The sequence below is a fragment of the Gobius niger genome (genome assembly GCF_951799975.1).
Source record: "Gobius niger genome assembly, chromosome: 6".
NCBI classification, from domain to species: Eukaryota; Metazoa; Chordata; class Actinopteri; order Gobiiformes; family Gobiidae; genus Gobius; species Gobius niger.
Genome location: NC_136857.1, coordinates 25,323,802 through 25,345,182, shown reverse-complemented (window position 1 = coordinate 25,345,182; position 21,381 = coordinate 25,323,802). Strand labels below are relative to the sequence as shown.

Below are 21,381 nucleotides of genomic sequence, written 5' to 3'. Positions count from 1 at the left end.
GACGAACTACGGACAGCTCAAAGTAGCAGACGCGAGTCTCCGTGAGAAGATTAAAGACCTGGAACACCAGGTCGGACAGAAATCGCTTTTGCTACAGCGGCAGGACGAGGAGCTGGCGGAGAATCGTCTCAAGCTTGAACAGATTATGCTGCTTGAGATGAAACACGTCGCCCTGAACGAGGACGTCCACCAGATGGAGGAGGAAATAAAGACACTTCAACAGGAGCAGCTGTCCATGAAGGAGGCCAATAAAACCGCCGCAGAGGAAGCTCAGGAGACCATTTCTGCCTTGAGGAAAGAGGTTGAAGTCGTCAATAAAGATCTGGACTCACAGCAGAGAGCGAACCAGACTCTGCAGCTGAGTCTGGACAAAAAAACGGTCTCCTGCAAGAAGATACAAGACCAGGTCCATCAGACAAGTCAAAAACTGATAGAGGAGCAACAAAAGAACCTTGTGCTCCAAGATGAAGTCTCTCAACAGTACGACAACCTGGAGGAGAGTGTGAGAGACAGACTCCACGCTCTCCAAGAGTCTCATCGTATGTTCGAGACATTTCAACAAGAGAAATTAGCAATGAAGACGGACTGTGACAAGGCTAACGAAGAAACAGACAGGTTTAGGCAAGAAGCAAACGTTCTCCGTGGACAAGTTGAGAAACTGTACGAGAATTTGAACTCTTCTGCAGCTGACCGAGAACTACTACAGATAAATCTTCAGGAGAAAGTTAAAATAATCAGCCACTTTGAAGAAATAAACAAGTCGCTTGTGTCTGAAAAATGCGTCCTCTCAGAAGAGCTAAAGACGTCGAAAATGCAAACATCAGGGACCATATTACAGCTGGAAACCCAGCTCCAGGAGGCCAAGATGGAGCTGGAAAAATCAAAGAACTTCCAACAGCAGCTGCAGCCGAATATGGAAACCAACCTGATCCTTAAGAAACTTGAAGAGGAGAAATTAGAAATGAAGGCAGACCGTGATAAGGCCGTGGAAGAGGCGGACAAGTTGAGAGAAGAAGCCAGGGTTCTCCAGATAAATAATAAGGTCATTTATGCGAATCTGGAACACGCCGCCAACGTCTATGTGGAAATGAAGGACGACATAGAGGCACTTCGGAAAGATAACATTAGCCTTTTACGCCAAAACATCGCTTATGAGAAGGCAGCGAAGGCAGCAACCGCACAGCAGGAGACAAACGAAAAACCACCAGATCTGCAGAAAACCGTGGAGCCAGAGAGGAGCACAGCACCTCAGGACACACGGGCCAACAGCTACGCCTCACAAGACTACAGGAACCGGAGACAGAACGAGCAGAGGAACGATTCAGACCATAACATGCCCAACAACTACGCCTCTCAAGACTACAGGAACCGGAGACAGAGCGATCAGAGGAGCGATTCAGACCATAACATGCCCAACGTTCAAGGCCGGTGGAGGCAAAATGGCTTTAACAGGAGACGCCAGGAAGAGCAGGGTTAGAGGAGAAACGGTCACTGGGCCTGAAGGGAACAGATCTCTCTCGAGGTCTGAGGGAACAGATCTCTCTCGAGGTCTGAGGAGGACGGATCTCTCACGAGGTCTGAGGGAACAGATCTCTCACGAGGTCTGAGGAGGACGGATCTCTCACGAGGTCTGAGGGAACAGATCTCTCACGAGGTCTGAGAAGGACGGATCTCCCACGAGGTCTGAGAAGGACGGATATCCCACGAGGTCTGAGGAGGACAGATCTCTCTCGAGGTCTGAGGAGGACAGATCTCTCTTGGGCAAGACACTTCACCCGCCTTGCCTCCAGTGTCTGACGCTGGTGTATGAATGAGTGTGAATGGGTGAATGGTTCCTTGATGTAAAGCCTTTTGAGTGCCTCAGAGCAAGTACAAAAGGTGATACATATATGGGACCATTTACCAGTTCCCCTTCTCTCTCTCCCCCATCTCTCTCTTCTTTCATTTTTTTCTTTTTCTGGGGTGACAGTGGCGCTGGGTCGTCGCTTAAGCGGAATGTCCTGTAGGCGCACACTGTCGTTGTGTCCTTGGGCAAGACACTTCACCCGCCTTGCCTCCAGTGTCTGACGCTGGTGTATGAATGAGTGTGGATGTGTGATTTTCTTTCTCTTTTTCCCTTCTCTCTGTTCTTCCCCCTCTCTTCTCTCCATTCCTGTCTTCTCTCTTTCTCCCCCGTCCTCTCCTCTCTCCACTCCTGTCATCCATCCTCTCCTGAAAACCATCTCGTTTCTCATCCACAGACCTCCTCTCTCCCACCAACAGATCCTGTAGTCTCTTTGTCCTCAAGCAGACCCTGTGTGTCCTCATCGCTGAACATCACGCTCCTCAGATGTGGACAACTGGACGTTCTTTCACCGCGATCTTGGCCCCGCCTACAGAGGGACTCCCATCAGCCCCCGGAACTTCTCCCCTCCTCCCTTATTTGCTTTATATATAAAGAATACAAACAAATATGTCCCCCCTGCGGCAGCTGAGGAATCTTAACCTGCCAACCATCCTCATCTCCTCCTCCATCACCGCGTGGTTCCCGGCGCCATAAACCGGGACCAGCATTGACTCTGCTGAGAAGGTGATTGACTGTGAGCTCCCACCTCTCCAGAACCTGTGTGGGTCGGATCACAGCTGACCCTTCTCACCCTGGACATGGACTATTCACCCTGCTTGTCAACATCGAACAGATGACCTCGGCTGAACGGTGGAACCCTGCATTCTGGAATCTGAGGACTGCAGTCTTGGCCCATCTTCTGGGGGTTCCTTCGGCCCTGGGTCTCTATAGCCTGTCCGTCCACGGGAGTGGATCTCTCCTTCTGTGGTTCTCCCCAAGGTTTCTCTCTTGTCCCGCTGGGTTTTTGAGTTATTGCTGTTTTATTGCCTTAATGTTCGGTGCAGCCCTTTGAGGCGACTTCTGTTGTGTTATTGGGCGATACAAAACCATTAAACTTAAACTTAAACCCCTTGGGTTTAAGGAGGCTACGGGCCACTCAGACCTAATACCTCCCGCCACATGAACAGTTTATTCCCCTCCACCATCAGACTCATGAACGATAACAGGACCCAATAACTCTGTATCAGACTCATGAAGATGAGTTTGCACTGCTCTATTGCACTATTGCACTATATGTATAGTTTATTATTTATCTAAGTTATGTGTTAAAGGTTTTATGTTTCATGCTGCATGATTGAACCAGAAAGAATTCCTGGTTGTGAACCTGTTCATTAACAATGGCAAATAAAACATTTCTGATTCTGATTCTGATAAGTCTACGTCTGCTTTCTGGTCACATTAGCATCATTTTTCTTACCTGACGGCTTTACTTTTGTTTATTTCCTTTGAAACAGCTCGTCCTGGTAACTGAGGCCTATATTAAATGCTTGATGTCATTAAACAGAGTTGAATGAACATCTAAAATACGCAGGAAACAAATCCAAATCGAGACGGGTTAGTGAGTTTCATATTACTGACGCACTCGGATACACAAAAATATATCAACAAAGTAAAACCATGCATTTAAACCATGAATTAAACCATACATTTAATCTCCTTATATTAAAGTATTGATTTTTCACACAGTGGTTGAAGTGGAGATTTTCCTCCCTTAACATTTTAGTTTTCAAGTATCAAATTTGTCAAAACTTACACTGTATGATACTTATTTTGTGATGTTTTGAAGAAGCTGCAACATCTCTGTGGCTAATATTGACACATTTTATATCCACTTGTCCTGCGAAGGGTGTCCAAGATGACGCTGTAAACCAAATATGGAGTTTTTCCTTCTGTGAGGCACTCGGTTCAGAAGAGCGGAGAAATGTTACTGAACAGTTTGGGCTTTTTATGCACAAAATTTTAAGATAAACATATTACTTGCCATAATTACTACTGTATCGGAATACGTATCGGATAGGCCCCCGGGTATTGTGATACGCATCGGATCATGACAAAATGGTATCGTCCTAGAACCAGTAACAAGTACATTGTATAACCCATTCTTTTGTTGACATGGTGGAGGAGACTGGCAGCCTGTAGTGACAAATGTATTGCAATAATGAGATCACAGTGTGAGCCAAGTCAATACTGTTCACACCCCACACACACTGTAGACACAGGGAGAACATACAAACTCCACAAAGAAAGGCCAACACTGTCCAGGAATCAAGCACAGGAGCCTCTAGCTGTGAGTCAAGAGCCCACGGTCCCACCAGCATTTCTGAGAGGGTTCTGTGGTTCAAGCATTGGCCCAAAGATTGCACATAAACTAATAACTAGCAAGTTTTACTATCACTGAACATAATCATGTGCCCCACTTTTGGGTCCCAAGCCCCAGGTGAGAACCTCTTCCTTTTCCTTCCTCACACTCTGTCATCCGCAGATTTCTCCCCCATAGATTTGTCATCAAAATGAATAATTGTTTGAGCTTTTGAGTCAGTCATCCGGATGATTACTCATGATTCATTTTACTTTGAGATGTGTCAGCCTGATGCCCACACCGTATGAATCATTCTCTCTTCAATTGTTGTCCTCAGTCACTATTTCAACCTGAAGACAGTGTCTGAGGGGTGAGTAAAGTAGTTAACATTCTCAGTGTACAGCAGTAGTGTCTCAGGTTCCATTTCCAAAAGATCTGTGTACAGTACGAAGTCCCATCCTCCTACTAGGCTTCTGACCAAGACTTTCCCTCCCACCCATTGCACAATTAACTGGTCAGTTGCTACTGTTACAGCTAAGCACTCACTGTAAATATACCAGAGGAATATTTTCTTTGTTTATATTCATGTTTACTTATAATTTATTCTTAAAGGTTTAGTGCTACCTACAATTAATTGTAAAAGGAAGATTTTGATCTGTGAACGTCAATAAAGAATCTTAACATTGCCTTCATCAACGACTAGCTCAACCACTAGAGGGCAGCGAAGTCACAGGAAAGAGAGGGATAAGTATGTTGTCATTTTAAATTGTAGTTTTGCTTTTAATTTAACAATCTTTTATAAATGTGTTATATTTATGTGGTTAAAGCACCATATCTGCAAATCAAATAATGGAATTTCATTTATGGGGGGGAAAAAAAGGGAAAAAGAAGCTTAGCTTGACATAAGTTTATTGTCCATACAAAACAAGAGTGCAGTGGAGCTCACGCCTTGTCTTCAAATAAATTAACTATCAAAGGCACACTATGCAGCGCTTCAGCCAATGTCGTTAAGCCAACATAGTGTCTGCAAAACAATTCAATCTGAAAGAAAGTACTGTGTTTCTGAAAGCTTTCAAACCTCTTTAAATTATTTCTCTATACGTGAGATTAAATTAAACTGTATGAATGATTATAAAGATCAAAAACAATCATATAGCGTATCCTACTTATATGAAATAAAAAGTATAGATTGTCAGTATTGTGCTATGTATTGTCCCTCCCAAAGGCTGAGAGACGCATCATACAGATGAATGAAAACTCTCCCCTACATAGTGTGCCTTTAAAGTGTACATTAAAAATAACATGGAAGACCATTATAAATGATTGTACTTTACATACAAATAATAATAATCCAAATAATGTCCAGATAAAAAAGTCAGTACAGTAGCACTTATAGGTAAAAACAAAAGGAAAACCAGGATCAAAACACAGAAATGCTGCATAGAAGATGTCACTAATCTCTAATATAGAGAAATATTGTGCAATCAATATTGTGCAATGAGCTTAACACGCTTTAAACATAACAAGGAAGTTATACGGTGTCATTCCAAATAAGGAAAATAAGCCACACTCACTGGAGAATTGAAAAAATGAACAGGGCTTGTTTCTGAATATATGAAGTATTTTCAAAATTAAATCCATATGACGTTACAACCCGCCGACTGGTGACGCCACAGGCCGACTGGATGGCAACACAACATTACGCCAATAGGTCAAAGGTCAACATTGTTAATTTGATCAAATTAGAAAATTCTAGATCTAGTGCTAGATTCAAGGTTCTAGTTCACAAATTACTGATGGGATTATTGTCAAAGAAATTGTCAAAATAAATACATATAGATTATGATCTAAATACATTTATGTAATAAAAATATAAAATTGTGCAAAAATATAACACAAATTTCAAAGGACCTTGTTCTATTGTATGTGACGGGTATTTTAAGTTAGCACAGGTAAAGATTTCTACACAATTTACAATTATGACTCTTGATTTGAAATATTTTGAGTGATAAATAACAACAAAAAATAATCAAGCATTTTCAAAATAAAAAATTATTACATGTGACAAATAGAAAAATATGTTGCGCCATAATACTTTGATAAAATAAAATAAAAATCAACCGAGGAATAAAACAGGTGCTATAAACATGACCATTACTTTTTGATACAGTGATACAGTAGTTTTTATGTAAATGTTTTCCACAGTGCAGAGTAGAGCAGGAAGTTCAGCCACATTCATGACCGCACGTCAAAACATACAAATTATAATAAAATGAGCTCTTGTTATTCTGATATACTACTGCGTTAAGTCACATGATTTGGCTAAAAATGGTAAATGCTTTAAAGTCACAAGTTTAAAAGTAAAAAAATAAATACATTAAAAATAAATAAAAGTCAATATTTGATGGCAATAATAGTTCATAAAATACTTTTGCATGAGAGGATAGTTAAAATTATATTTACTCAAGAAGAGTTTTAGACTGAGGAACTGTCAAAGTACAATGGCAGGCATTTTGTGTATAAGTTCCTTGCACTAGCGATGGTGGGTTGAGTTCTAGTTGTAGTATTAACTACTTGTTTTTTCATCTACTTGAGATAGTGTAATATATAGTCGTTATATACAAAAGCAAATATGAAAATAAATGTGATGTTTAGGCAGCACTTCCAGACTACGGACACCAGGGGGAGCTCCGTTTACATTATTGCACTATATCAACTTTAAGTGGGTGCAAACCTTTAAAAAATGTGCTCAATGTCCAAAATGTACTCAATTAAAAGTAGATTTTAACCAGCAAGTAACACGTAGTATAAAAATATGTGCATCATCAAAGTATATAGTCTCTCTTCACCGCTGTTTGTAGAATAATAGTCGTTATTTTTCGTAATATTGTTTTACAGCTCACTTTATTGCTAACCACAATAGAAAACGATTGTCCAACATTTGGCAAAAATATGAATCCAGGCCTATGTATTGAATGTAAAATGGCCACAGGTACTCAGTTCTATTGCAGTAAGGTGCATTAGGAAGTAATATCGAGTACATCACAGTGTTGTCATGTCATTGCTCATGTCATTGTTTTGGTGTGGCCCCGGCACAGTGAGTGGGTTTACTAGCTTCCTTGTGCTACAGGCTTGATGAACAGGCTACCGGCTGGCTGCTATAGAGGCTGCTGCTGGACCAGGCGTCTGTAGTGCGGCAGGACTTTGCTCTCAGGGAGGTACAGCGCCATCTCCAGGGCCACCAGGATAGTGAACTCGAACGAGATCAGCTCCCTGCGACCGATGCGGAAACGCTCCTCCAGCTTCTGTGCAAGCGAAAGGCACCAGTTTTATTGGGCAATTAACAACCACATACACAGATTTATCTCTAATTTTAATTGAGAAAATTCCATAACGTTATTGGTGTTATACGGCATTATCTTCTTGACTTGTACATACGTATGAGAAGCTGGAATCACTCACATCTATAAGGTGCTTGACTTCCTGTTTTTTGAGATCACTGCTGATTTTAGCGGCCAACAGGAGGCAGGCAGCGGACACCAGTTTCCTGTTCAGAGGAGAACAACACACAGCATGTTTGTATTTTGACTGTTCACTCATATGAGGCAATAGCTTTGAACATTGTAATAAGATGTTGATAGAGCAAGGGTAGGCAACGTCAGTCCCGGGGGCCAAATCTGGGATTCCAGCAGGTTTTCTATGGCCCCTCAGATCCTTTTGAGAAAGATAACCCTACTATAATACTATAGTATGAATTCCTTTAAAAAATATTCTTGGGGATAACACCCAGACCCCCTTGTTTATAAAATATAGTCATGGCAAACAGGTCCTACTAGGTGATGGGTCAGACAAAGAGCGGTTCAGAAGCCCCTTATGAGAGACCAACAGGCCCGGTTAGAACCATGAGGCCGTCCATCTTTGGACCCACCACCTGCAGGAGGAGCCAATGTGATTTGGGAAGCTCCAACAGCTGCCCCCAAGACCCGGCCACAGAAAAGTGGAAGAAGATGGATGGATGGATGGATGGATGGATGGATGGATGGACATAAAATAACTACTGAGTTTGGGTAAAGATGAGGAAGCTCGGCCTCCGTCTAGTGGCTTGAAATAAAATAGAGGTCCAGATCTTGTGCCTGGCGCAAGGACAGCATAACCTAACCTTAACCCCATCGTGAGCTAGACAATGTATCAATAGTCAGTCCCGCTGTGGCGCAGGTTGGTCATATATGCATTACCGAGACCAAAACAATGTTCACCCCCACAACCCCTCTCCGCCGTGGAGTCTGGTTGGAGGAAAGAGTCCGTTCTACATAACATCATTGGTCAGTCTCCACCCCACGTTCTTCCCACTAAAAAGCGCAAAGTCTTGAGTGGCAAGATCTTAAAGTGCGCTCCTACAAAGCGCAAAATGTTACGCTATAGTCTGCGTCTAGAAGCACAAGATCAGGCTCAGAGCGTGATAAGCCAGAGAAGTTCTGGGAGAGAGCTCAAAAAGTGTAGTGCAGTGTGAGCAAGTGCACAGGAGCCATCGGGGAAAATGCAACAGTTTAAAAATGTATCTTTAACGGGCCAAAAAAATGTTTAGAATGCCAGACTTTGCATTATCCCTAGTTCATATTTGTACAGATTCTGACGTTACCTGTTCTGCTTATTGAGTCGTCCCTGGAGCACCAGTTTCTCGAAGTAGACAAAGGCCATTGCGATGGTGACGGCCTGCAGACCACAGTCCTCCCCCACAGTTCTCATCTCCCTCTTCAGGCTGCAAAACACGGCACACTCAGCGTACTGGGGAGAACTCCTTTAAAGCAACACCGCTCCATCTTCGTTACCTGCGGATTTTGCTGAGCGTGAGTTTGATGTGGGGGAACTTCTCCTTAAAGGTTTCATTCATGTCTTTCTTCAGATCGGACGGCTTCACGTAGTCGATCACCGTGGTCTGCAAAAGAAAAGGCTTCTCTTAATTCTTATGTCACTACTACAAGCCAATCACAGTCGCTACATTTGTAAGTAAATGTTTTCCCTTTTTCATCTCAGGCTTTTATCAAAATGTAGTCTGTGAGTGTAAAATGTCCTTCATCTGATCATAAACACTGAAGAGGTAAATATTATCGTCCTTGGCTCTGCTGTAAGAGGACTGTGCATCAGAAAGTACAGACACTTGGTTTATCATCAAAGCCGCCTTTTGTCATAATATTTGAACCACTGCAGCCTATAAATGAGACGCCTTTTTAGAACTAAACAAAACTTAACCCTTCTAGTGGTACACTGGAGGACAGCCGTACAATACTATAAAAATCAAAATAACTCATGCAAAGGATTTGTATCCACTATTGCGAACTTGCCGGCTGGTTTTTGTGAGCATTTATGCGGAAGTGGCTCGAAAAAGTGACCCTGAAAGTACATACAGTAAGTTATAGTACGCAATACAGAGTGAGCGACCGTCTTTTTCACAGTTATTCTCAAACTCGATGTAGACTAGACTATATTTCCACTGTAAAAATTAGATTTATGTTTTTGGTAATATTCAACGTTTTGGTCAAATACACACAAATATCACAATATCATAATGCACCTTTAAAGTGATAGTTTGTAAGTTTGCAAAGTGAGAAGAGATAGAGTGAAATTTGAACGTAAACAATCAAATTCCTCTGCTTTTTAACCGCAAAGCCCTTCTTAGGTTGCAAAATGAGGAGAGCAGGAACAGAATTTTCAAATGTAAAAGATCAGGCTCCTCCCCCTCCGTCCTGATTGGACCTGTCAGGCTGGTTCACAGGAAACGCTCATTTCATTGGTCAACGCGGGAGGATACGAGACTCTGATTAGTTGCTGAGATCCGGGAAGGAGGGATCTTACAAAAAGAAAAAGTATAAAAAGGTATTTATCATTACTGACTTTAAATCAAAATGCAAGGCCAGGCGGTCGATTTTGCACATTTTATAAAATAACGCTTCATAAAACTTCCGGATTATTACTTTGGTCAATTTGAAACTCTTTAAGACCTGGTTTAGTCCTAAATTGATCTTGATCTTGGTGGTGCTTGGACCGCCTTTAGCTTTTAACCAAGCACATTTTCTCCAGTTCGGCTTTATCCAAATCTAAAAGCTTCTCGAGTGGAGCTTACAGCCTGTAGGCCAGTGTAATGCAAAACATTTTTTTGTCATGTTTTTGTTGATTTTTCATCGCTTTTTTGACGCATTTTTGTCGTGTCTTCATCACTTTTTTTGTTGTGTCTTTGTCGCTTTTTTTGCTGCGTTATTGTTGCTTTTCCGGCACGTTTTCTGTGGCTGTTTCGTCACTTTTGAGACGTGTTTTTGTCACTCTTTTGTTGCTTCATTGTCGTTCTTTTGTTGCGTTTTCACCCCTGTTTTTGTCGCTATTTTGACGCTTTGTTCAAGAAGCTTTTAGTTTCGGGTAAAGTCGAACTGCAGAAAAGGTGCTCGGTTCAGGTGGGGGTTAAGACTTAGTTAATTACAGCACACATTCGCTGTGGCTTTTCTTTCAAAAAGCTTCTGCAATGCTAAAAGATCCAGTGTTCCGTTCACCAAGATCTTATTGCATGATGAGAAAGTGCGACCACTGCACAAAGCCTTCCCCAGCACATCCCAAAGATTCGCAACAGGGTTAAGATCTTGGACTCAGTGGCGGCCGATCCGATGTGTGAAAACGATGTTCATGAGGTGGTGCTTGGTGTGAGTTTGAGAAGCACTAATATAGATGATCTTTGACATTTTTCCCCGAGTACCGAGCCCTACACAGGACCTAGCACGGTTTTCAACTTACCATGTAGGAAGCAAATATCAGCACTCTTTTATGTTTCCCACAAGGCCACTGGGGGTCGTTGAGGACGTTTGGGTCGTAGTCTAAGAAATCCTCCACTCCTAAAAACAAAAATCAACAGATTATCAATCTAAAATGACTTTGTTGATATCCTCATTTAGCAGTTATATAGTTCCTTTGAGATATGGACAGAGATATTAACTCCAGCCACAAGGGGGCAGACACTCGTAAACAACCACAAATAAACTGGCAGACAAAAAAAAACAGAGAGTTATCGACTCAAAATAACAGAGATGCAAATTGGCGGCAGATGCAGGTTGTGAAGAGTGTTATCAGTGACGCACAGAGGAGCCTAAAATACCCCACAGCTGCCCGGTGGTAATGAAAGGGGGTACGGGCAGTTTTTAAAGGCACCGAGCTGTCTCTGTTTGAACAGATCTGGCAAAATAAAGACACTTGAGCAGCTGGAACTGCAATCTCTATGTGATTTAACAGTTTTAATAAAATTGACTTCCCCAAAATAGCGACAAAAATGAGACGTAAATGGGGATGAACGCAACAATAAAGGCATTAAAAAAGCGACAAAGCGGGCGACAAAAAAGTCATGAAAATGCAACAAAAACGCAACAAAATGGGCGACAAAATTGGTCACAAAAACGCTTTTTGATTTGGGTAAAGGTAATGGTTCCAGGGTGGTCACCTAGGTCCAGCCCGACGGCGCTGTTGATGCGGCTGGGCGAGTGGCTGCGGCTGGGCATGCTGAGGGCGCTCCTGGACATGGGGAGCTGCAGGGTCTGGCTCAGCTCCAGCGTGGACGAGGGCTTCTGCCGCACCAGGGCATTAGTGGGGTACAGGAACTGGGCGTACGACACTGACTGCATTGACAAACACGAGAGAGAGAGAGAGAGAGAGAGAGAAATGTAAACGGAACGATAGACGCATATGCAAATGAGGAAAAGAAGTACTCTTTCACCTATTACTAGGGCTGGGTACCGTTAAACGATACCAGTCTGGTATCGGAAAAACGTTGGGAGGATTTATTATATTTTTTCCCCACGTTTTCTTCCCTATTTTTCTTTTTTTTCGCCTAATGTTTACCCTATTTTCCAATTTTTTTTGTTATTTTCTTTTACATTGTGTTTAAAGAGATCTCTATAGCCTAACCCGTGTTGGGCAAGTTACTCTAAAATTGTAATGTAGTTTCAAAATGTAGCCAAGTTACTACTTTTTTATTTACTTTCGGCAAAATATATACAGTATATAAGATTTCTTTTTCCTTCGCTTTCCCCACGATTTTAGCAACACACAACTGCAGATCTTATTCACCAGTGTCCAACATGATTTGGTGTGATGCTGTTTTTTTGGGGGGAGTTTGGTATTTTTTGGTTTGAACATCAATACAAACAAAAATGCACTTGTAGCTTGAGTTACTTAAATTGACATTACAAATATATTCCCGTATTTTGTTAAAGTAATATGCTATATTCCTTAGTTACTGTAAAAAGTTATATATTTTTATAACTAATACTTTTGCAATACGTTACAACACTGAGCCTAACTATTATTTATGTTATAGGGAAAAACCTGACATTACAGGACACATTCAGCCAAACCTATAATGGAACATGAGTTTTGCAACAAAAATCTGTTAAAACCTAAAAGTAAAAGTCTCAAAAGGAGGATCATTAAAGCTGGGGTACCTGCTCAAACAATGACATTTTTAGTTTTGGCCTAAACTCGTTTCTCGGTCTCACAATGCCTTCTGCACATCAGAATTATTATTCAAACAAATGAATTATGCCCATGTACAGGTTTGAAGCCGCATAAATTGCAGTAATTTAGATTCTACTTCCATCTTCCATTTCTTCCACGACAAGCCAACAAGGTCTGTTTTTTGCTGTGTTTACAACATAACTGGAGGTGGCAAAAGTAAATTTACTCTACAACAACCATGAGTCAGGTACCCCGGCTTTAAGGCTCATATTTCACCATTATAAAATGCAAATTGGAGCTTATTATTTGCATTTCCTTCCACGTCCTCTAGTGTCTGTGTCCTCATTCATTCATTTGGACCCGATTCTGACCTGCCTTTTTTGATGTCTGCTAAATATGTGCATAGTCCGCCAGAAAACGTCTAAAAAGAGTGAAAACAAACTTCCTTCCCCCTGGTTTGGCCACGCCGCCTTGCATAATGCTGTGTGCGTCTATTCTTGGCAGTTTAATATAATTACTCACATACTGTTTGCATAATCAAACGTATGGAGAGCATACCCTGCCGTATGTGTCCAGGTGGAAGCCCTCCAGCCCCGGCAGCATCTCCAGAGTGGAAATGTTCCCAGACGAGTGTCTCCTCCGCGGGTGGTTTAACGTAGGGTCACTGAGAAGGGCGAAAAACACGCTTGTCAAGAATATGGGACAGAATTTTTGACTAAATGGCAGGCATTCAGACGTTTGGGACAGCTTACATCGAACAATTTGACTGATTTAAGATATTTCTAACAGGTTTAATGACAATAACATGAACATGAGGCAGAAATGTCTTGAAAAGGAAATAAAAAAACTTCTATAATTAATCAAGAAGAACTTGTCAGAAATAAATGGAGCAGAAAAGTGTGCAGGTGAGGTTACCTGAGGTAGAAGCTCTCTCCGTAGGGCATTATGGAGAAGGCGGCACACAGGGACCTCTTGGCACAGATCAGCACTATCCTGCAACACAAGCACAACAGTGGTTAGCCTAACACCAGGGTGCTCCTCCCATGGGCTAATGAAGGGCCTCCAGAAATAAGGCGGAGGGTGCTAGTTTAGATTTGCGTCAGACGCCGAAATGCTCATCGAGAGAAAAGAGATTATGTACTGTTTAAAACTTTGGAGAATGAGAAGGGAAAGGGTATGGCTGGATGTATTTGTGAGATGACAGTACAGCACATCCCGGGACAGACCGTGGCCTCCTTTTGAAACTGTGTGGTGCACGTCTGGTGCATGTCTCTATGGACAGTCTGTTGACACTCATTAACGCTGGCTCAGGAACCCAGCAGGACAGTGAGGAGTGAGTCACTGTGGTGAGGCAGCTACATTCTTCGGGTTTTTGTTTTAATCAAAATCTCATGGACGCCGTAGAATTGATATTTCCGATTTTGTAACATATTTGATCAGATTCGGAGCATATAAAACATGTGCTTTTCCGGCAAAGAGAGGGTAAGATGTCACTACTGGCAAGAATCGATACTGGAGAACAGGGGTACCCAACTGGTGCCTTTTCATCCTCTCAGTATACTTAATTTCTAAGGCTGAATTAAAAAATATCTAAACAATTTAATTGATCAGCTCTGCTTTGTAAATAGACAAACTGTGATCATCAACGAAATTGTGTTCAGGTTTCGCTGCGACTGAGCCGCACGACCAATGTGGGTCTGCGTGTTTTTGGAGGTCGGGGAAACCGTAGCACCCGGAGGAAACCTGGCTGCCTTCAGTGTGGTGTCCTGCACTGGTCAGCTCCTCCTCCTTCCTCTTCCTCCTGCAGCTCCATCCCCTCCACAACAGTCTTTCACCATCTCCTCGTTTGTCCCTTTTTTGTTTCCTGCAGCTCCTCTTGTGACGCCTCCACTGTGCTGCAGGTGTGGGGGCTCTTGGTGCCTCTTCAGTGTTTCAGAAGATGAAATATGTAGGTCTCAAATGGGTTTAGCTGACAAGCTAGCTGTTTGTTTACTTTTAAAAAGCTACTTTCTTCAGGACCATTTTGGACTCTCAAAGTAAACAAATCCACCAAACCACAGCAAAGATGTACAAAAGCATGCAGTACGGCAGTATGTGTTATCGCAGACCGTTTAGTTACTACATACTGCACTGTCAAGGACCACAGATCCCGCCACTTGAACAGTTTTTTCCCCACCGCCGTCAGACTCATGAACGATAAAGAGACCTAATGACTCAGTACAGACTGTAATCTGCTCTATTGCACTATGTGGTGTGTCCACACTTAGATCCACTGCTCCCACTTATCACTTTATATCACTTTATCACTTTATGCACCATATGTAAAAACAATCCCGTTGTTCTATGTCAATTGTTGTCGTCTACCATATTTTACCTCTTTTTTTATCTTATTTATTTTAATATTCTTATGCATGCCCCTAAAGCCTTATAGTTTAAAGTGTATAGCTTATTTTTATCTAAACTCTGTGTTATGTGTTTTTATGTTTAATGTTGTGTTCGTATTGTACAGCCCTACCCAGCAGTAGTAGGTCAGACTTAATCCCGAGTGGTACCATGAACGAACATACAGTTCTGATCTATTTTTAGTCCGGTGTGCATTAACGTTTGATAACATTAATATATTTGCACGACAAAATCACGTGTCGGCAATGTACTCTGCACAATACACTAAAGCGTCGCTGGTAATTGTTGGGAAATCTACTTCTGTTATGAAAAAAAATATGTCTCTTCACCTTATTCAGCTCTAGAAAATCGTGTAGAAAAGGCAAATAAGAACGTGGCCATTTCACCCCAGGTTTGTTATTCATTGTCTCTCATGAGGCAGATTCATTTTTTAATAAAGATGTTTGAAAAGTCTCAAAAAAAGTCTTCAAACAACAGAATGGGATCATGCACTGATGACGGGAGAGTGGGGCCACTGCGCTAAAGCCTTCTTGAATAAGCAACATTACTCAAAGCACACCTTCAGTCCATTGAGACGAACGTCCTAAAAATATCTACCGCTGCTTTTCTCTCCTCCTCGGGGACAGATTTTAGCTGGTGATTATCAGCGCATGTTGTTGTTTGTGTGGACACTGGGGGCTCCCGCGGCGCTCGAACGTGTCGTGGGAAAGCGGCAGAGCAGGAAGTCACCAGAGACCGTGGAGTGGAAACTGCTGACACACTACTATCGCCGCTGAGGTTTGGGTTCAGCCAGATACACTCTTCAAAACATAAAAGGTCTGACCGGGCAACGTGACCGCAGCGACTCTAAAACATACAGCAGTCCTCCTATCGCTGGAAGGTCGGCCGTCGCAATCCCACTCAAGCCAGACTTTATGAATATTAAAGAGGAGAGCGTTATGCATTTTGCAGGTATTGGGTCATTTTCTCAAACGCATCTGGGGTCTCATTTCTAAGGTACAGAGAAGAAACAACAACTTTAGAGACCAGTTGTTTTTATGATACAAATTTAAATGTATGGACTAAATGAACATTATTGTTCTGTTCTCTGGTTGTAGATGACAAATATTTTAGTGTAGGTATCGAAAAGAAGCACCAGTATTGAAAAAATATCTAACAGTACCCAGCCATATTGGACCCACTGTACCGGGAGTTGTATGCTACTGGAACAAAGGGCTATCGTCCCAGTCCTAGTAATTAGGACCATCGGGTCAACACTAAACACAAAGTCTGCAAAATGAGTTAAAAACAATAATTAATAGAGCTGGGACGATCCACTTTCGTCACGATCCGGTATGTACCACGATTCGATACGTACTGCGATACAGTAAGTAATTATCAAAATGCAACAAAGTGCTGTGTAACTGTTACTGGAGAACAAAGGAGTCAAGGAGTGTAGGATAAAAATACAAGTATTGAAAGTATTGCGATACTTGATAAACTACCAATACTTAGTTTTGCGATCCGAAATTTTGTCCCTGATAATTAAATATTACATTTTAGTCAAATTCATTATTTTGGCAATTATTTCACAAGCTTTTCTGTCACTAGAAGTGGCGTGTAAAAGAATGTGCGTCAGCCTCGCCTCATCGCGGTGCCGTATGATGAAGGTTCTGGTCCCAAAACCTCCTTGTGTGAATGTAATCAGTTATTCCAAAATAACCACGGGACATAGTTTCCCTTTGGATCTCGCTCGCTCTCCAGACTATGAGAGTGCTACTAGATGTGACTTGGCTAAACTCCAAAACATCTTTCTCCTATTTTTAGACCAATCAGAGTGCAGTCTATTATTATCAGATTAGTAGTGCGTTGCCTGATTTATCCTGCGTGTGTGTGAGAGAGAGGAAGAGTCTAAAAATAGCAAACAATGGAGAGGCCGCTGACCCAACGGCACTGGCTTCATTCGCGCTGCACCTGGGCACTTAGGCCGGTCAGGAGTGAAGATAGGGGGAGATTAGAGCAGCAGAGAGGACTTATTGAACTGCAGTATCAACAGAATTACACACTCTCTGGAGATTTTTCAAGCAACTGTGATAATATAAAACTGGGCATAGTTGTTTTTGCTGATTAAAGGCCTCATAAATAATTCACTATTTAGGCTTGTAAATGGATTTGGACACCCTTGGACACAAGCCTCCTTTTCTCTCACACAAATAAAGCAGCCCCGATGACCTTGAATTTAACATTTGAAACATGGGGTTTTATTAATAAACAAGGAATTACTTTATATTTAACATATTTAACATGGCTAAACCCCATTAAAAGGACCTGGAAACTCTGCACGGGTTGAGTTGTTCACGGAACTAGCGACATGATGCTAACTTCCTCGGATAAGTTTCATTCCTGCAAAGAGTTTACGTCAGAATCAAGCTAGCGCTAGCGCCACAGCCCACACAGTGATTTCCGGTTCCGATCCAGCACGCCAGAATGAAAGCACTGTCTTATTCATTAGTTCAGCTTTCTTTAATGCCAAACTATTAACAGACAAAACACATTTAATCTCTCACTTGAAAGAAAAATATTTTTGGATGATTTGGCCCATTTGTCCTCATCATAAAAACACTGCTTAGCTTCCCCTCTTTTATTTTTATCACCGAATAAAGTCATAGCGGACATGTGTCTCCTTAGCATTACAATGGCACTCTTGCCCCTAGAGGCCATAAGCGCAATTAAAGGTGTCGTAGCAAGTTGTGATTTTTTTTACTTATTAATTGTCCGTGAGAGTAAATACTACGCTGACAGGAAAGGCCAAGGAAGAGAGGGATTGTACATCCACACAATGGAGATTATTTTTTATACCTTAGCCTGTTAGCTTCTTCTGGCCAGAAACACCAGGGGGAGATAAAAGACCCCCCCAATCATCCCATTAACACTTGTATTACCCCCAGAGGGTCTACGAAAGGATTTATTAAGATAGACAAGTTACTTAGTACGGCTTTAAAATGTGTGTATTTAATTTGATTCTCGTAATGTAACAAGTACCTGCTGTTGAATGAAACGAGCTGTGTGCTTTTATTCTTGCGTGCTGGATTGAGCTGTTGAGCTACCGTTAGCTTGATTTTAGCGTTATGCACAGAGTCAATTAGCTGTGTCTCGCTGATATACAAATAGATGTAAATAATTTTATGTAAATAAGATGTAAATAATTTTCCGGAGGAAACCTGTGTGTTTATAACTATAGCTGTTTTAGCACATGAGCTAAAGGCTAATGTTATTTTGACATTAACGAATGTTAAAACAGCGCCACTATCAATCTATATAATAATTTTTATGAGACACACTCAGAGCCGACCCCTTTATATTGTTGTTGAATCTTTTCTCATATTGTGCATCATTCAGAATTCTGTACAGACCTGCTCCCTCTGGTGTCGTACTGCTTCATGTTTTTGATGAAGTGTGTCTTCTTTGCGTGTCGTGGTCTGGGAGAGCCTCCGGACAGGTTCCTCGTCCTGGACACAAACATAAATAAAATAGACCGATATAAGCATCAGAAAACATGATTTCATAGACAAAATACATTTAAAAAATCATTATTTTGGATCATTGCAAAGTTGCTGATTGGCCAAGAAAGGTCTGAACTGAATTCCCTTTTTTTGCATTTTAGAGCAAAAACAATAGAAGAAAAGTGAAAGAAAACTGTATTTTTAAGGGGTTATTTTTTATTGTTAAACTGATTACTCAGTTTTCGTGAACTTATGTGATGACGTAAACCAGGACTAAAATTGTATTGTGATGTAGCCTCCAGTGATTTATATTAATTTATTTGTAGTAAATCTCAAACGGAATCGTCACTGTGGAATGTTTTTCATACCCAGTCGGATATTATAAAGATAATCCAGGATGTAGATTGTCAACAAACGAGTGATCCGGAAACTTCTGCAGATGGTGTTCCCAGATGTGGCCCATAAGAAATGTTTCTTGTTTATGGGATTATTTTACTAAAAGTGGTTGGACATCTTTTTTTGTACGAAGTCTGTTTTAGTTCTCTAGAGATGAAAACGACATTGGTCTCTGTAAAAACAGGACACTGACATCACGGCGCTTATGTAACAGCAGCAGACGTCCCCAACTCACAATGTGAAACAACATGTTATGGAGCCTACGGCATGCCTCCAGAGTCCACGCACAGCGGTCATAACAAGATAAGGCCGTGGTTCTCAACCTAGGGGTCAGGGCCTCCGTGGGGGCCACTAGATCATGTGGGAGAATAATTTTTTATGTAGTTCGAATGGAAAACATGCACTATGGAGGTCGCCACTAAAAACTAAAGGTTGGATAGTACTGAGATAAGGAGTAGAGCGGCTAAATACACAATGCTACATTATCATTATTAATATTAGTATTTCAAAGTAAGCATGTCACTTTTTTGTGATGGTATTCAAAGGTTGAGGCCATAGACTGTAAATAAAATGGACGTAGCATCACTATAAGCTGCTGAAGCCTAATATAGGAAATGGGGGCAGGTTTTTCGAAAGTTTTACGCTGTAATGGACTTTCCAATTAATTAAAGGCACTATACCTGTTTTGTCTTTTTATTACAAACAATGAAAGAGGAAGCCACGAAACTAAAATGTTAGATCTCATACCCAACTTTCCCAATATTTGACTTTGACAGAAATGCTGGAAAACAGGCGCGCAAGTTCGTGATATTTAAATAAATGACAAAAATTAGGATGAAAATGTAACAAAAGAGCGAAAAAAAAAAAACATGACAAAAAGCGATGAAAACGCAAGCCAGAACATTGCGAGGAAAAAAGATATGTTTAGATAAGTTTTGTAGGTCTTATTTTAGAGTGCCAAAGTCTGCACTCAGCCGTGTGCAACCCAAACAAAAGCACGTCTTCACCCCCACTCCCTCTCTCCCTCCCCCTTTCCCTCTCCCTTGCCCTCGGAGTCTGGTTGGAGGAACTAGGTTGCGTTATAGTCTGCGTTTAGAAACACAAGATCGGGCCCATAGTCTCGAAACCAGACGCGTTTTTTCATGCGTTTGTCTCCAGTCGGTTAGACTATTGTAACAACCTTGTCACTGGTCTTTCCAAACGAGCTGTTAGACAACTGAAGAAGAAGAAAAAGAACTTTATTTAGCTGCAGTACAAAATGCTGCTGCTTGAGTCCTGACCAGAACCAGGAAATACGACCATATTAGTCCAGTGCTCCGGTCCCTGCACTGGCTTCCTGTCACTCAGAGAATAGACTTAAAAATAGCTCCGCTTGTGTATAAGTCTCTTCATGGTCGGGCATCAAAGTATATAGCTGACACACATGTTACAGCCACATGAACCACCCCGGGCCTTGAGATACTCAGGGAGGGGTCTACCGGTGGTTCCCAGAGTTACCACTAAACACGGTGAGACTGCGTTTCAGTTTCATGCAGCAAAGATCAGGAACAGCCTAAGTGAGGACGTGAGACAGGTCTCAACTCTGACTATGTTTAAGTCCAGGCTGAAAGCATGGTTATTTACTGCTGCCTATGGCAATTGATTGTGATCCCATTTTAATATATAGATCGGTTGATTTGTTTTATTGTTTTTTTTTAATTGTATTTCGATTGTGTTTGCGTGTTTGGTGTTGGTGTGAGGCAACATGAAATGTGCTACACAAATAAACATGCCTTGCCATGGATTTTAAAGTTTTATCTACTCAGATTTTTTTTCTATATTGTTATTTATTGTTCTCTGGGAGGGGATTCTCACTGCCACCTAGTGTTGGTTCTGAGTGTATGCAAGCACAGGTCTCTCTTCCTGTTAAAGGTGGAGGAACCCTATTGGTGGGTTCTTTTAATTCTGTTTGTGATGATTTCCTTTTAGGCTCAAACATGTTGAGGCTATGTTTGTCTAATTAGACATAAAAATAAAGGCATTTAAATTCACCGCTCCAAAGAGTCCAGGAAGTACTTCTCCCTTCCTCTATTTGATAAGAAATCATATATAATAAAGACAACACAACAATAGATGACGAAATAGCTTTTAGGAAAACAAAAGTATTCAGAAGCGTTCATTCTGATTTTGACAGTGACACTTACCCTAGTATCACTTATCACAAACTTGTAAACCTTTCTGCGCTCGACCCAGTCTTCAAAGTTGCTGGCCTGACCTGAATCAGTTGGCGACGACCTTTGAACCACGAGCTTTGCGAGGGCACCTAGCAGGAGGATTAGCGCCTCATTTTTAGGTTTGTTGGGAGAGACAGCAAAGCATTCCAGACAAAAGCCCACCCAGACACAAAGACAGGAAGCAAACTCCACACAGGAAGGTGCTGTCATCTT

At 41.6% G+C, this 21,381-nt stretch overlaps 1 protein-coding gene across 1 annotated transcript in view; it reads right to left on the bottom strand.

Moving 5' to 3' along the window:
* Positions 1-6,560: 6,560 nt before the first annotated feature.
* cables2b (Cdk5 and Abl enzyme substrate 2b) overlaps positions 6,561-21,381 on the bottom strand; it is a 44,308-nt gene continuing 29,487 nt past the window's right edge. Inside the window, exons 2-10 of the mRNA XM_079558038.1 lie at positions 18,470-18,565; positions 13,590-13,667; positions 13,233-13,338; positions 11,662-11,836; positions 10,965-11,062; positions 9,014-9,120; positions 8,824-8,943; positions 7,647-7,731; positions 6,561-7,489 (exon numbers count right to left, since the gene is read on the bottom strand). Of these exons, the coding sequence (XP_079414164.1) occupies positions 7,343-7,489; positions 7,647-7,731; positions 8,824-8,943; positions 9,014-9,120; positions 10,965-11,062; positions 11,662-11,836; positions 13,233-13,338; positions 13,590-13,667; positions 18,470-18,565 (1,012 nt within the window). The 3' untranslated portion in view covers positions 6,561-7,342. The remainder of the gene's footprint in view (positions 7,490-7,646; positions 7,732-8,823; positions 8,944-9,013; positions 9,121-10,964; positions 11,063-11,661; positions 11,837-13,232; positions 13,339-13,589; positions 13,668-18,469; positions 18,566-21,381) is intronic.